General features: G+C 30.0%; 1 protein-coding gene across 2 annotated transcripts in view; it reads left to right on the plus strand.

Annotated features, from left to right (window-relative positions):
* The first annotated feature begins 7,674 nt into the window (after nucleotides 1–7,674).
* The window catches only part of LOC124542911 (G-protein-signaling modulator 2), a 40,464-nt gene continuing 30,256 nt past the window's right edge, over nucleotides 7,675–17,882 (plus strand). For both annotated transcript variants that reach the window (XM_047120836.1, XM_047120837.1), the window contains exons 1-7: nucleotides 7,675–7,919; nucleotides 9,996–10,225; nucleotides 10,368–10,646; nucleotides 11,177–11,416; nucleotides 13,390–13,654; nucleotides 14,178–14,357; nucleotides 14,701–14,918. In XM_047120836.1, the coding sequence (XP_046976792.1) occupies nucleotides 7,854–7,919; nucleotides 9,996–10,225; nucleotides 10,368–10,646; nucleotides 11,177–11,416; nucleotides 13,390–13,654; nucleotides 14,178–14,357; nucleotides 14,701–14,918 (1,478 nt within the window). In that variant the 5' untranslated portion in view covers nucleotides 7,675–7,853. The remainder of the gene's footprint in view (nucleotides 7,920–9,995; nucleotides 10,226–10,367; nucleotides 10,647–11,176; nucleotides 11,417–13,389; nucleotides 13,655–14,177; nucleotides 14,358–14,700; nucleotides 14,919–17,882) is intronic.

Genomic DNA, 17,882 nt, shown 5'->3' on the forward strand with positions numbered 1-17,882 from the left:
TATTTTATATTTTAATATTAAAAGTATCGAACCAAAGCAAAATGGAAATGTAACAATAAAAGTCACTAATATTTCTATAAATATTTTTTTTCTTCATTTTAATCATTAAATTATATTTTTCTTAAACTACTGGATTCTTTCCGATTGTTAATATCGTTGGCAGCCCTGGCCGTGCGATCGACACTGCTAGATAGTTCATAGTTAATCGGCTTAAGTTTTTCTGAATAAAAATTAAAGCAAGGCAAATTAATACACTTGGTTTCGATCACGATTTATTTTGTTATGCATTGTACTTGCTTTATTTGCTTGCTGTATATAATATTAATCCATACTAAACTGGCGCTAAAGATGTACTAAATTTTTTTTTAATCTATAATAGGATATTTTTATTCGAGTTACTACTTGTTTATTTTGAACGCGTGTTAACTAATTTGTATAATTGTATTATTTGCCAGGACGTAAACATCGGAGACCCCAAAAAATGACCCCTGTGGGACACCACATACCACACCTATTTGGTCTCTCTTCCTTTAACCTTTTACTCTATGTTCATCAAGTAGATTTTGTCTGTATTTTCAAAATCAAAATGTTGCTTATTCAAGAACAACAACGCACTTTTTGACGTCAGGACATCATCACAATATTTAAAAATATAGTTAATAACTTAAAACTGTATTAAAAATAAAAGTACACAGCAATGGATTCTACTTTTATAAATATATCCGCCTATTGGATATAATTTTTACATTTTAAAATACAAATGCATTGTCGAAAAAGGCCTCTTAGCAATGGTCTTATAGATCATTCAAGTACTTAATTTGTCAAGGTTACGATCATTGCAATCTCAAATCGCTCCATGATATCATTCAAATTAAGCAATTTACTATGTTAGTCGAATCTCATTCAAAGTTCATCTGAAAATATATAAGTCGGAGCATGAGATAATTAAATACTTTGATTGAAAACTCTTAGTTTTGAGATTTGATTCTGGCCAGTGAGAATCATGTTAGAAAAACAAGAAAGGTCAGCTGGCCGAAAGAGAAGGATGACGGATGGTGTCTTGGCATATAAAAAGATTGTAACAGACCAATATACGAATCTAGCTATAGTTTTGTTTTGTATGTTGTAGATGACGATGATGAACCCTTAACCAAACAATCTTGCCGGCTCTCCGTTATATAAATATTTCAATATTGCCGCTTGTGATAAGCAATAATAAGTCTTCTTGCTTGCCTCATGTAAGACCTACATGTATATTAGTTTAGTATATTGATTGTAAAGACATCATTCCAGACCCATTACTCGTTCTATGTATCATGTTAAACAATAAAGTTGACTGAAATGTATTTGTAACTAGAGACGTCGCTATGATAGAAAGACCGGTTCAAAGAGACCTATCTGTTATCATTTTGATGTTGTGTTATAATAATAAATATTAATAGAGATTAACTCATTTGCAACCACATAATTAATCATGTAGTTACGTTTCAAATAATTTAAATGACTAAATATATCCAATTATCGTAACTTACTTTTAGCCTCTATCAATATATTCATTAAACTCATCTAAAATTAATAAAGATGGTTAGATATGTGACGTTACAAGCGTGGCCAACGTTGGTTGCAATGGCCAAACTTATCGAATCATTTTTTATATCCACATCACATCGCATCCTAATTGCAAATTACTGTCCAATTGTTGGAACGTCGTGGTCCAAACGTGTGTGTCTCGCTTCTTCGTACATTGGAAAAGGCTACAGGGTTTTCTTTAACCCCCTCACGTTGGAATTCCGACCTCTGGCCCCGAACTGATCCGTTCCATGAGCCAATATACAATGTGGATAAGGTAATAAATATGGGCGCTCGAATAAAGTGTTGGTGAGAAAGTTGGAGAAATAAAATTATAAAAACAAGTTCACAAGGCGAGTTATATTATTCGGGATATTATTTTTTCTGTACCTATATTTTTTTAAACAGTTTTAAAATGTTTATTAATATAATATAATTTCAGATCTAACGAGGAAATACTTGATTATCCTTATTTTACGTTATTTTCGTTCGTTAATGATTTCCTCATAGTAAATCTTAACATTTGTTCACTAATAGCTAGAAACAAATATCTACATAAACACCAAACACAATAGACAAACAATATGAATTCGGAAATTCGTTAAATTCAGAGATTCAAAAGGATCAACATAAATTACAAATCAAATTTATTTATTCAATAAGCATACACATCACTATTACTTATTGGATATAAGATAAAAAACTGCACGGGTTTGATTTTATTTAATAATAATTTCCTTCAACTGATTGACCCTCTAAGGTACCGTATCCTCGTTTAGTAGCTCGTTGGTACCCTCTCGAGCCACTAACAGATATTGACGTGGCTTCAAAGAAGCGCGTCATAGACTATCCATATATCATCCTCAGTCGACGCACCGCACCTTTCATGTCGCCAGCCGATATACCCAGAGTAATCTACAAACAGACACACAATTATATAATCGGATTCTTATTAACTAGTCTTAAAGTGTCAATTTGACTAGCTAATCTGTAGTTTTTAGCAATAATTATTCAATTTTATTGTATTACAATAGCAACGCATAGCAACTTGAAAATGAATTATAGTAGTTATAGTAGTATCGCTTACGTATATTTTGTACAACCTAACTAAAAAGTAACTAAACGAAGATACATAAAACTTGTATTAGAAGACGTATCGCCTTTCGAATAAAGTTTTAGCATATAATATTATTTTATACAAATATAACCTCAGTTTCACTTTTTCTATATCTAGACTAGTGAATTGATAAGGTAAAATTTTTTTGTTATTATACCTATTAAAGATCTTCTGACAATACTAGAATGATTGTTCTGACTTAATATAAAAAGATTGTTTTCAAATCCTTGCATACATCACAACCTTGTCAGAAAGGTGACATTTTGAAAAGTTTTATAAGTAATTTTTAATTAATATATATACTCATAACACCCAATATTTCCGCTGTAAAAGCAATTCAACAGAAATGCAGACAAAATTGCTGTTACATTAAACAGGTCCGTGATTTAATTGACACACCTCATTTTTACATTTCAAACATAGTAGAACACTCTGATCACTTTATAATCTGTACTAAAAAATGTATCTAGTGGTCGGTATTTGTTGTGGACCACCGTGCCTATGCAAGTCACTCTATCTTGTTTCGTTTCAAACACATCGCGCTCTTATCAATGTTAATTATAAAGATTATATTCGCTTACACAGGTATGCTTTACGCACGTCTTCAGAACATTAACGTATCGATATCACTCAGATTTTGATTTCGGTAATCACTCCAATATGTTTTGTATCGTATAATAATTTTAAGTATGTCAGGAATATAGGCAAAAAATTATTCGTGTTTGTATTTATATACGTTACGGATACGTTCATGCTCCTTTTGTTTTCATCGTCGCCGCTCGTAAATATTTAATTAGCCTAGTACTACGAGTATTGGGAATTACCGCATCGTCGGCGCTATTTTATTCCTAACGTATCCTCTCACAACATATTCGTAAATTTTTAAGATATTCGGTGTAGTAGAAACAATTATATTATTCAGGATCACAATTATGTATCTTTTAAACTTTGAATGTGCTGACATTCACATAATTTAAAAGTAACACCGAAGTCGGAATTGTATTAACAGTAATGTTACTCAAAGAAATAATTATTGTGAAGAAATAAGTTTGTATTAGATATTAGTTAATGTTAAACTTCCTTGTTTGTTATTGTTTTTTAAGCATCCTTTAACTATATGGATCCTTTTATGAGGAATATGTTTGATATATTTTCCCGGAACAGCAAGAAACACATAAGACATCTACATAAGAGAACTACAGTAAACATTTTATACAGTCTTGTTTAAATCTCGCATGTATGATAACTTTATACCCGGGTAGCTTCCTATTATTTTGGTTGCAATGACTTTTTCGATCAAAATTATGTATATTTTTAATAATACCGTATTCATCTCATCATTGTGTTGGTATTAGTTTAAATGGATAGAATAATCTACGTAAAACTACAGAAGGTTGAACGAAAATATAATACATTTGAGAAGCCAAATGTTTGTTAATCTTACTCTACGACATTCTAAAATCTATGTGTATCTAAAATCTGAAAAAGCTAAATGACATTTATACCGTCGTTCCATACTATTCAATGGAATATGTAATTAGATATAAAGTTCAAATGAGCAAATGAAAACTACATTCGAGTGTATATAAGTTGCTCTATTTTCAATTAATCAATACATCAGAGTATTAATAACATTAAATGCTTAAATATATACAAATATGAACTAAAACTAGTTACTTTATAAATCTTGACCGCGTGGATTGGTGGCAAGAATGCTAGCAGCATTTCCCCGTTGAATCGCAATTCCGATCCTCTGGGCAAAAAACCGAACCAGCCCTCTTGTCACCAGTGGAGGCAATGAGGCGAGGTGTTATACTTTTGATGAAGCTTTTTGCACCATTAATCCAAGGGCCCAGCGTTTCGACAGCAAATGGAACAAAAAAATAATTAATTTCAATTTACACTTACATATATCTGAGATAAACGGAAAAGTATAATTAACTACAGTCTCATTTTTTAATATCTTAAAGCACAAACGTGTAGGCGTTTCATTAAAATAAATTTGAAAATAAATTTCAAACATGTTATACTAATTTATACAAAATATGAACAATTTTTATTTGATTTCTGTTTTAATTTGATAATTTATGTATTCACGGACGATACCAAAGTTACATACTGCGGTAACCGTCAAAGAATAAACCTAAAAAATATTTAAATCAAGCGCGTAGCACTAATTAACAATTAAACTAGAAAGCATATCACATCGATTTATATGTTTTATTATTTAATTATTTAGACATATTTGTATGTATAAAATTCTTTATTTAGATTTTAATATTTAGAACTGATATTATTAATATGTTATGATGATAAATCTTTTATAACTGTAACTATGGTCAGTTAAACTACATTATTAAATGCATACTTTCGAAAACAATATTGGAATATTCAATAGATCTCATATAATATATAACCAGGTAAGTATAGAAAATTTGTAGCAAATCAATGTTAGATATAGGCAGCTATTTAAAAAAATATAGTTTATAATCGATGAATAACGATAACCGAAAATATTATGTTCCGATTCCCATTATTCGGGAGAGTATTGCCTTCGGAAATCTAAATGTTGAAATTTGCATCTGCCTTCGATTCATCTCAAACTAGATGCTTATGATTTCGCCCGGGTGCAACACTGACACTGAATATATTATAGAATGTGTTTATTTACGACATCACATTTGAAACTGCTAAAATCATCAGTGATTCTACAATATACTTATTGTCAAAGTATTATTATATATATTATATACAAAAATCTTTCTCTCGAATCACTCTATCTACTTAATAAAAAAACCTCATCGAAAGTAGCAAGATAAGTTGGAAATATAGTTTCCTGTAGACGAATCAACATAACGATAGCAGTAGCACGCCTTCGTAGTTCTAATCATGATACATAGATAAGTGTATTGTTTGAATTAAATTTCTATATTTGTACCTTCCTATTAAATCTATGATTTTTAAAATCTATATTTATGATCTTATATTTAGAAAAATACATTCATTTATTATCTAATAGATAAAAAAAAAGTAAAGTCACAGCAGCAATGGGAAATTGACAGCCTGTAAATTTGAATTGATAAAAATGATAATGAAGATCAAAACCTACAAAGATAAATAATAATTTGTAAAGTCGGTTCTACAAAGCCCACGTAGATAATAAATACCTTTACTAAGTCGCGTCTACACTCAATAATCGTTGCAGGGGCGTGGTGGTGATTGAAATCAGATGAGCTGCCTCCCGCTATATTTGCATAACTAACGAGCCACCCCGCACCAGCTCCCTGTTAGCCTGGGGGTTTCAGACATTTTTACCTACATTGCGTCTGTATTTTAGCACAACTTTCCTCTGTGCTCAGAATATATTGTTACAGATGACATTATTACGAAAATTAATAAAATTACGTTGTTATCTCAGATACTTATTCTGGATATGATATTAAATTCATATCACCATAGCAGAATTATCCTTTTTTATATCGAGAAAAGTTTAATAAATATACGTCTAAGGTATAAAAAAATATTGTTATTCTATGACATTGCAGGATAAAGTTACCTACATATTTTGCGAGGTAAATATACATTTCGAACAGTACATTATTTTATTTTATTTATTAGTTTTGTATAAATCATCAAAATAATAAAGGTTATAAACCACTTATATTCGGGCTTAATATGAAATGAAGATTGTCATGAGCGAGAAATAATTTGAAGGAGGCGACGGCGGGTTATTATGTAATAACAAAATGGTTATGTATCAAGTAACATTGTCTCCCTCAAACAATAACGCCTTGTAATAAAACATAATCGTTAAAAAGAGAAATAAAAAACTGTAACTGAAAATAATTAGCTCTGGGTTCATTTGTGCTCAGTTAAGAGCTTATAAATAACTAATAACAATCAATTCGTTTATAGAGCTACATACAGATATCTATTAGGCATAATAATAATATTTTACAAAAAAATAATCGCTTTGAATCTGAATTGAGTCCCAAACATTTTTTTCTCAAATTGTTTCAATAATGGCGGAATAGGAAGCTAAAAAGGATCAAGAGGTGAAATGCTAGAAATAATTAATAATAATTAAAAATAATTAATAAAAGCTATTACCGACTCAATAATATCTATGAATGAATTGTCTACTGAAAATAACATAATTTTATATATTATATTCGAATGAACACGATATAATAGTTTACAGAGCAGTCCAAAATTAACATATTGTATTATGATTTATAATATTGCAATTTAATGGTAAGCAAATAATGTATTATATATAATTTAAAGTGTTTTTTTAATTTTTTGCAGTAAATTAGGTTTAAGGTTAAATGAATGTTTGTGGACAAGAGAGAATTTAGAACGATAATTATTAATTATAATATTTGTTTAATATGTTATAGTACTTTCTTTTATTCGCAGTTTTGTCAATATATTTTAATAAGATATAAACAAGTATTTAATAAAAAATACATTTAAATATAATTTTTGCGTTTCAATCTAATAATACTTCAAAATACGTAAAACCTACAAGTAGGTAGTATTTAGTTGCTTCTCCCATTGTACTTACTCATTATAATTATAATGAAATCTTAACGTACCTAGATTTAGCAAAATAAAACTATTTTATGTTTAAATAATGTTTATATTATTAAAACCATATTTTATATTGGTATAATGTGTTTCTCGTATACATTTTAAATTATACATTTTCATAAACTTACTAGTAACTCCTACCGCCACCTGCCTTCTGATACTACACTAACCACATTCTAACTCTAACTTGTCAAACTAGATGGCAGAGCTAAAGATGAAAGTCGTTTCATATTCCATTACATTTTTCTTTTTTTTTAATACAATACAACAATTATAATTACCCTATTAATTTTTTTATATTTAGAAATATGTAAAAATAATTAACTTTGCCTCAGAAATGTAAATGAGTTCACAAGCAAATAATTATATTATATGGCAGCACTGAATCTCGCAAAACAAAAAAATTCAACCAAACATAACTGTAATACATACGGCAAAGTTTGTTATATTGGTGACGCTTGTGTACGCCCATGGCGATGTAAACTTACACAAAACACAATTATGAAATTTATCTGACAAATCAGTTTTGATTTTTTTTTATTTTTTTTTGGTTTCTGTTGTGTTGTTTTTTTGTATGTCCTCAATCTTACATAAAATGTCTTTGAGTGCGAGCGCTGAAAATCTTTCAACCGATGCTCAGGTGTGTATACTGTGATTATTAAAAAAAAACTATCGTGAATTTAGAACATAAGTAGTGACACAATTCAATCAAAAAAAGTTAAACTACGAAGGTCCTATAAATTAAATATGGCCTCATTTGTTAAATACAGGACGTAATCATGAGTCACTCATAGGAACCCTAATACGGAAGACGATACTTGCCTGCGCATTTTATTCACTTGCAGGCGCGATATTATAATCTATAAAACTTAACTCTTATCACTTTCAAATTTGGGAAAAAAGGGTTAAAAGTCGATCAAAACAATAGCGAAAATATGTAAACAAGGAATTTGAGATAACATATTAAAATTGTAATTAAGATAATCGTTTATCTTTTGTTATAGGAATGCTCTGATTTATAACAATAGAACATTTTTAAACGTTAATAATTTTACCAATGTGCAAATATTTGAATTCAAAGCACTTGTAACAAAGTTTGAAAGGTCTAACTCTGTTACAAGTTAATTAATACAAACATTACTGTCAAAAAAAACTGTAATAATTAGTTTTAAAAAAATAAATTGGTAATATAAAAAAAAACTTCATCTATTTATTTTATAAATTAAATATAATTGTTACACTAAAGTATTACTCTGCAAAATAAAATTATATAAAAATGTATTTTTACTAAGTATGCAATATGATTGCATGCACTTAAAACAGGCTGTAAAACTTGTATAATTCAAATAATGTTCTGATGTGAAGTAACAGACTGGATCATTATACAATACAGAAGATAATAAAATGATTATGCAGACTTTGATTTTTTTCTTTGATCCATAAATATTTTTCTTTTTAAAACTGATTGGACATGTGCGTCAGACAGTGTAGGTGGGCTCTAAGGTCATCAATTAAAATTTAATGAGATTATTGATAAACCAAATACGGGCAAAATACGGCTATGTACTACATTTTTGATAACATTTTTAAAGTTTGGATTTAAAATATCAAATCAAAATAAACTTTATATAAGTGGGCTTTTACAAGCACTTTTGAATTCAAAAATTAAGTGAAGCTACCACCGGTTCTGAAAGTAGATTCTACCGAGTAGAAACGGCAAGAAACTAAGTAGTTACTCTTGTTCAAAAATACAGTCATGTTAGTTAATACAATTATTTCAATTACCTATATAAATAAAAAGATCGAAAAACTTTTAATTAAAACAAAACTATCTTGAGTATATAAATGTACTTAAAAAATGTAAATCAACTGTATAATTAAGTAATCTTGTTAAAATTAAACCTGATTTTGAGCTAAGTTGAGTAAAGCCAGGTAGTAATTCTAGGTAAAAATGTAACGACAGGCATCAATGAGATTCCAAGTCAACAAAACCACTAGAATCATTCAAACAGCACACTTTATGTTAAATAATAAATTAATATGTAATTAGTTCAGTTGTGTCTGAGTGACTCACAATACTGATCGGTTCCTATGGTTATTTAAGTTGATTCATTTTACCACATAAAATAGATTTTTATTGAAATAATATTATAAAACATAATTAAGTAGTTTTTTAAAATAAAATTTTAAGAAATAATTTTTGATTCAATTCTTTTTATTTACATGATAAAACACTTATATATTTTTTAATAATTATGAAATGGCTTGTATTAATCATTTCATACACTTGTATTATATATTGTTATTGTAATTTTATTATGAGTATTAATATTTAAAGTAACAACCTATTAAAATCCTGCTGCTGGGTTAGGGCCCCCTTTAATTTGAGGAAATATGATATATATGATTTGGAGTTATTTCCAAAGCCCTGAACCAATGGGGTTTTATGGATACACAAGTGACAGCATTTCACTGAAATTAGATATATGTAGTTTTTCCCATGATGTTTTTTCTTTGCTACCAAGTATAAGGTAGATTACAAACATAAATTAAGCATATAGAAATTGAAGTGGTGCTTGTCACGGTTTCAACATGCAATCATTGTTTATGATGCCTATTTTCTAGCCACTTGCCTAATGATGTGTCTAAATGTTTAAATCTGTATTTATAAACTAAGTAACAGTATATAACTGATTTCAATGTTTTCATATTACAGAGTTGCGATGGTGGTTCTATGTGCCTTGAATTGGCGTTGGAGGGTGAACGACTATGCAAAGCAGGGGATTGCAGAGCGGGTGTGGCATTCTTCCAGGCGGCTATCCAGGCTGGAACAGATGATTTGCGAACCCTCAGCGCTATATACAGCCAGCTAGGCAATGCTTATTTCTACTTAGGCGATTATACAAAGGCTATGCAATACCATAAACATGACCTAACATTAGCTAGGTAATCTATATTAGTTTTATAGAAATAGACATAGTTATAAGTCAGCTGTTTGAGAAATTTTATACAAATTAATTTATGTAAAGAATTATTTTAAAAAATTACAATCTTTTAAATAACTTCCTAATTCTGATTGACTTTTCAGAACAATGAATGATAAACTTGGGGAGGCGAAGGCGTCTGGTAACTTAGGAAACACTCTAAAAGTCATGGGAAAATTTAACGAAGCAATCCAATGTTGCAAGAGACACTTGGAGATATCACGTTCCCTCGGTGACCGACTGAGCGAAGGTCGTGCATTGTATAATTTAGGCAACGTATACCACGCGCAAGGGAAACAGCTGGGTAGAGTTGGCCAAAATGACCCAGGTCATTTTCCTCAAGAAGTGCGTGACTGTCTTTTACAGGCGGTTGCATATTACGAGTTAGTATACAAATAAAACATCTGTCTAACTTATTTTTAAGAACATTTCAATAGATAAGCATTGTCAGTCATGAATATCTAATTTCGTTGCCTTCTTTAAATCTATGATTGTAGATATACAGAATAAACAGCCAACAAAACCTTGAAAAAAAATCTTGAAACTAGTGTTTAAAATCTATTCTATTTCTAATTTAATATTGTATATTGTAAATTGACATTATAAAAAAAAAATAGATCCCGCTGAGTTTCTTTCGCCGGTTTTTCTCAGGTCTGAGGTGTTATATTCCGAACCGATGGTAGATTTTCGACATTGAATAAAAAAGTGTAAACACTTCTATTTTGAATAAATGACTTTGATACAATCTATCAATATTGTATTTTAAGATCAAACATATAACAAGTTAGGTCCAATTCAATTACAAGTGTTTATTAAAATATTTTTTATTCACTATGAAATATAATTTATCAAAATCATATTGTTTAATAGTATATAATCTAGAACTAAGTAATTAATATTGTATTTATTACAGAGAAAACTTAGAACTAATGCGAAGCCTCGGCGATAGACAAGCAATGGGCAGAGCGTGTGGCAACCTTGGCAATACTTGCTACCTCCTCGGTGACTTCACCAGAGCTATACGATATCACACAGAGCGACTGAGGATAGCCCAAGAGGTAGAAGACAGAGCTGCTGAACGCAGAGCTAATAGCAACTTGGGCAATTCACACATATTCCTTGGACAATTTGAAAACGCAGCAGAGCATTACAAGTGAGTACTATTTGGTCTTAGTTTCTTCCATCTTATACGCAATGTGTAATTTTCCATACATCATATATAAATAAAGTTAAAACTGTGAATGTATTGATAAAATAACTTAATATGTTATATTGGTATGCATAGCGAATTGAAGTCTATTATTTGATTAATTGAAGCATTTCTTATATAACATAAAATATAAACATTGTGAAAGAAAAGCGAAAGTGAATTGTTATTGTAAAATGAAAAATGAAGATTTACATCATTACATTAATTAATTTGAAATTGTATTGCTAGAAAATTAAATTCTAGTTATTGATTGATTGCTGTGCAAAAATAAAATTATAAAAAGGCCCCATGTTTTGTTGTTTAAAAAATAATATGCTGGCACTATGTATAACTTTTTACTATACCAAGAATATAACATCACTAGACTTCGCCCGTGAATTCGCTTGCGTTGGTTGTATAGCCTATGTGTTATCTTGAAGTATAAGGTATATAAGTGTAAAGCTTAATTAAAATCCATTCAGTAGTTTTTGTTTTTGCCTTTATAATATTACAAAGGATATTCAATTTTATTGAAATTGTATAACACATGCCTTTTGATTTACTATTATAAACAGATGTAAGCGTTGCGTAATTTCGTATCTAAAAAATTATAATTTGTGATTATTCTCATTATATAAAGCTATTGTAATTTTATTGAAAAATAATTTATGAAAATATAATTATTATTATCATTGGCAATAGTTGAAAAGTTAATTTATTGCGAATGTTAAATACATGCAGTATTTGGAGTAATTAAACAATAAAAAAAAAAAAATTGAGTCATTAATTATTAAAATACAAATAATTTTGATTAAGGATTTCAAATCTTATTATATTTGCGAAAAGCGAAATATTAAATAAAATCATATGCCAATGCTGTCAATTTAATATAAGTTATAATATTTAAAATGTGCTTGGGCAAATAGAATCCCCAAACTGGATTGGGTAATACAGTTTTAGGACACTCTCAAATCAAAAGAAAAGTTTCAGTTATGATAGCATTGATTCTGTAGCAAGACTTTTATTTCATTTATCCTGTACAAGTAAAGATTAAACAGAAGCCTGACCTAGGATTCGAACTGGGGCCCAGAATATGAAATATCACACATTAGACTAAGTAAGCAAAGGCGAAATAATATGACTAAAAAACCAATTACAGTCAAATCAATATTTTGTGACTTAATTTTATAATAATATTAACATGTGACTGTTTTAGAGAGTTATGATTTTTTTTATAATTTTGTAAAAAATGTTTTACTCATTATGCTAGCCAATATATAGAATGCATTTCAATCTATCTTTGAAATTTTTGTAAAATGTAAATGCTCTGCAGCGTCATTTAGTGGTTACCTCATGGTTATTGAAACGGTATCAAAGTCTACCCTGATGTATTCCAATCCTAAACAAATATATCGACATATTTAAATATAAAATCTAATGTCCAACTTTATCTCTGTGATTCTATAAGATTAACAATATAACTTGCTGATGTCTCATCAATATAAGTGAGCCTGCCAAAACTATTATTAAAAAGTTTTAATATGAATTGTACTTTACATTGATGTGATTTTTATGTGCCTTGTTGATGTAGTGACTTTGGGTTCAATCCCCGGGTAGTCAATAAATGAATTGGTATCTTAATCTAGACTGACTAAATACAAGAATTATGACATTTTATTAAGGTGGTCTTAATCAAGTAAGGTGGATTAAGAGCCTTGGTTACCACTTGACATTGCAGCTTTTTTTTCCATCTGCCTTGTTAAAATTTTCAATAATCGTTTCATCATAATGAATGAAATTTTGTGATGAGTAGTCAGTCAGTCAAGATATATTATTTTATAAGCATAAATATGGAAAAAGCTACTATGTGAAATATATAATTGCTGCTACATGTATTTATGTACTACTAGACTAATAGATGTATTGTGTCCACTCAGACGTACCCTAGCTCTTGCTGAAGAGCTAGGAGATGCAGCAGTCGAGGCCCAAGCATGCTACTCCCTCGGGAACACCTACACTCTCCTCCGCGAGTATCGCATCGCTGAGGAGTACCACGCTCGTCACCTCTCAGCGGCGAGGAAGTTACAAGACCGAGTTGGCGAAGGCAGAGCATGCTGGTCGCTAGGGAATGCTCATGCAGCGCTCGGGAATCACGAGAAAGCACTTTATTTTGCCAAGGAACATTACAATATTTCTAAAGAGGTCAGATTTATTATTTATTCATAACATAATGTAGCACTAAAGCAAAAGACAAAAGACTTATCTCATATTTCAGTAAAAATTTTATTCAATAAGAACAAATATGGACTTCTCAACTGATTATACAGTCCAGTTGTGCGTTGGAAACGAATAAATCCTATTAAAAATATTAAATAATGAAGGTCAAATGTACACGTATATTTTTCTCAATATTTCGATGGTTCTTGTAGTTTAATATTTACTATTCTACTCATAATGGTACTAAGTTTGTTCACTTCGATAATTCAGGCAATTTTTTACCTGAAAACTATAATTCAGCTTGATATCATAAGCTAGAAAACTTTAATATGAGGTTCTAATTTAGGGCTTGCTTGTACTAAACGATAGTATTATTTATTATGATGTTGCTATTATGAAGCAGAAATTGCTTGCTTGAAAGGAGGGATCCAGTAAAAAAATATATGAAATATTTTTAATCTTAAATGTAGTTCATATTTTTTAACTAATGTGAGTGTTTTTCTAATAGCTCGGTGACGTTCTTGGCATGGCTACAGCACAAATGAACATCGGCGATCTCTGCAAAGTCTTAGGGCTTCCCGTTGACGCGGCGCCGTCACCGCCCCAGGACTCCGCCACTGCACCCCGCACACCCTTCAACGCTCTTCGCGTCAGACGACAGAGTATGGAACAGTTGTCTCTGATACAGGTAATATATAGAGTTTTTAATTAAAAAACTATATCAAAAACGCACACACAAACAAACACATATACTTACAAACACTTATATTTCGTATACTCTCTATAAGCTTAGTCATAATTAAAGTATACAATATAGGCACTCATAATCTTCTACATACTTTTTTAACACTATTTGTACAATCCCATAATCAATTTACTATGAGAGATATGAATACAGTATAGTTTTATAAGTTAGGTAACCTTCTTAACATGTGATCTTAATCTGTAAATGGTCTTAAACGATACTCTAGTGTCAATAATTATATATATCCGATGTAAATATAGATTCTTATAAAACTAATTGCCATTAGATAACTCCTGATGCGAAGAAGAGAGAGGGTGAAGATAATAATAAAGATAGGGAGATGATCCGTGGCGAGTCCGAAGAGGGCGATAATCCGAGTGAAATGTTCATGGAGTTGGTCGCGAGGTGTCAGTCAGATCGCATGGACGAGCAAAGAGCCAGCCTCGATAAAGAGAACAGGCCTAGAAAGCTGCAACGGTCGGCCAGTAGTGGAAACAAAAATCCGTGAGTATTTTTTTTTGTTGATCATGGCCTTAGGTTGTGCATGTATACAGCATTATTACTTAGTAAAAAAGGTAGATTTGTCTAATTTTATAGTGATAAGCTTCTTTAACTACTATTTTAAATACTATATTAAGTTTTTAACAAATATTGTTAAGTTATTTGGTAATTATTGATCACGCCAGCTTAGCTCGCTTGGAATTAAGTTTATTACGAAAATGTTTCGAGTACTTTTTACTCTATATTTCACCTTAAAAATGCAAGCCAGAAAGAAAGAAATCACAATAGTGTCACTTTCGCATTTAGAATATAAGTACAGATAATTGTTGTCAAAAAAGTTTTAACTTAAAAGAATAAGAATAATTTACACTTTTAAAAAATATTGAATTAATTAGAAAAAAAACAATTAAATTTTTAATTTGCCAAAGATTATGAACGAACAATATCTATTAAAATTTTAATTTACGTTTTATTTCCCATTTCGAAATTCGAACGAATCATGATTATTCTAGAAATCATTCTACAAAGAACTAAAATACTATATGCTGACATATGTTTTTACATATGAAGGTAAGTAGCACGATTTATTGTATTATATCAATAAATATTGACCATAGAGAGTTCAGTAAATAATAGTAATACGTTATCTGTTGCATTATTACGATTCCTTCACAACAGATGGCACGTTAAGTGCACTCATGAGGCGATAGATGGCGTTGTACATAATAAGCAACGAGTAGACATACCGTGATTGTCCATTGGTTATAAAACGTGATTCTTAATTTGAATCTGAATTTAACGTTCTTAAATTGTGTTTATAATAATTCATCTCGTGGGGGAACCGTAATATGTAGATTTTATGGAGAAAATGATATGTCTCGTTCACTATAGGTTTAGGGATTAACCACCTGATGGTAAAAAGTCACCGCTGATTTAGGTGTTAGTATATCATCTATGCTCTATTACCTCGGAAACTCAGATCTGTTGTCTCTGTAGTCGAAACTAGCTCACTTAGTATTTTTGACAGGATTAAAACGTTATACTGTGTTTTGCTGTTTGGCGGTATAATAGTCGTCGCGAAGGTTGTACCTCCCAGGCAAATCATCAAGTAAACCAGAGTTATCTCCAAAACCTTTACTTTACTTAGTCAAATCTTTTTCACGTTCAAGATTCCTTATATTTGAAATGTTTTTTTTAAGCGCAAGTAGGTGACCTTGTCAGAGACTGATAAGAAAACGATACTCGTTTTAAACTATAAATAGAGCCACCTCCTTCATTATTCATAAAATCAACTGTTGTAATATTTGTGCTTAATTTTTCTGATGCAATTAAAACATCTCAATGGACAGCATTATAGTCAGAAGTTCTCTTAATAAAAACACAAAGAAAAGCGCATATGTGAGTTAAATAAAACAATTGATAGTTTTACGTAACTATATGGGTCACACATTCTATAAAAAATATCGAGTTTTAATAACTTGCTGTCATGCTTTTTTTTTTCGAAATATTGGTCACTCATTGCTTATAAAAATATACTATACATTGATCCGAAATATAGGAAAAAAAATTAGTAATTTTTCCTTTTGGTTAGGCCGAGAAAGCGTTATCGATAGTTTTTTCACATTTATAATATAAGTGAGTATAGATGAGGCTTAACTGGACGATACCTTATTTATTTCAATAAAAAACAAAAAAAATCGACCGAGTTTGAGGAAAATTTGTAAAAAGCTAGCTTGAGTCCGAAGGAAAGCTACTGACTACTTTTTCAAACCTAAAACACGAAGATCGACCAGACTGCAGCCTCCCCTCCTCCCCACTTAACAAGTGGGTGAAAAAGCATGTGAATATCGTGTGAATCTAAATACTTGTATATAATCTTTTCTTAAAAACGGTTACAAACTTATTACAACACTCTTTTTAATATATCGATAAATCGTGTTTAACTATGTCACGTACGTACATTTTAAAATATCGATAACGAAAAAACACTATATATTAATAGATGAAAACTTTCCATGCGTATTATTCGACATGACAAAACAAATATTTTGTTTGGAATCACCACAACAAAGGACCTCTTTCCCACAGCCCAAACATTTATTTTGTTTGCAACTGGCTTATTTTATTGCCTTTGATAAACCAGATTTTTGTGCGATGCAATATTTTCATATACAAATTAAAAATGTAATCAAATTACTGTCATTGTTTTATAATTGAATCAAGTCCGTCGCAAGTATGATTAATTTAATTTAACATACTTTTCTCGCAGCTTGATTTTCAATTTCCGGTGAATTATTTATTTATTATTATAAATTTTATTGTTTTATATTTTTGTTGTATTTATTTAATTTGTGGTGTAATTTTCTGTTTCCGTTGCGATTGGTTAAACATTTTACTACATATTAATTAAATAGCTGTTTATTATAAAAGAAAGAAAATATTCATCTACGTCTTTGTACGAAAAACTTTCTAGCAATTTTTTTTTTCGAAGCAAAATTTAAAGTTCAATAATACTCTTTCAAATCTCATTGGAAGCTAATAATACTACATTTATTATTTGACCATTAAAATATTTTAAAGTAACTGTTTCTAACTTGGTAAACAGTAACGTCACATTTTTAAATTTTTGCTTGGTATTATTTTTAGAGACTGTCGAAGTACTTCGAAGCAGATAAAGTTGAAACACTTGCGATAAAATATTTTTATGTGAAAAATATTTCCAAACTAGGATTTATATTTAATAAACTTTCATCGATTTTGAGCTAGGGTACAATTTTATTATACAGAGCTGTTAATATAAAGGCTGACTTCCTTAAAATCAATTTAAAAAATCTACTCGAAAAGGAACTAATATGTAGTATGAAAAACTAGTCGCTGTACAGTTTGGATTTTAGTATATTTTGTTTGGTTATTTAATCTTAAAGGTACAATTAGGGTAAGCTATTCAAGGTGACTGGTTATCAGAAG

The sequence above is a fragment of the Vanessa cardui genome, chromosome Z (genome assembly GCF_905220365.1).
Source record: "Vanessa cardui chromosome Z, ilVanCard2.1, whole genome shotgun sequence".
NCBI classification, from domain to species: Eukaryota; Metazoa; Arthropoda; class Insecta; order Lepidoptera; family Nymphalidae; genus Vanessa; species Vanessa cardui.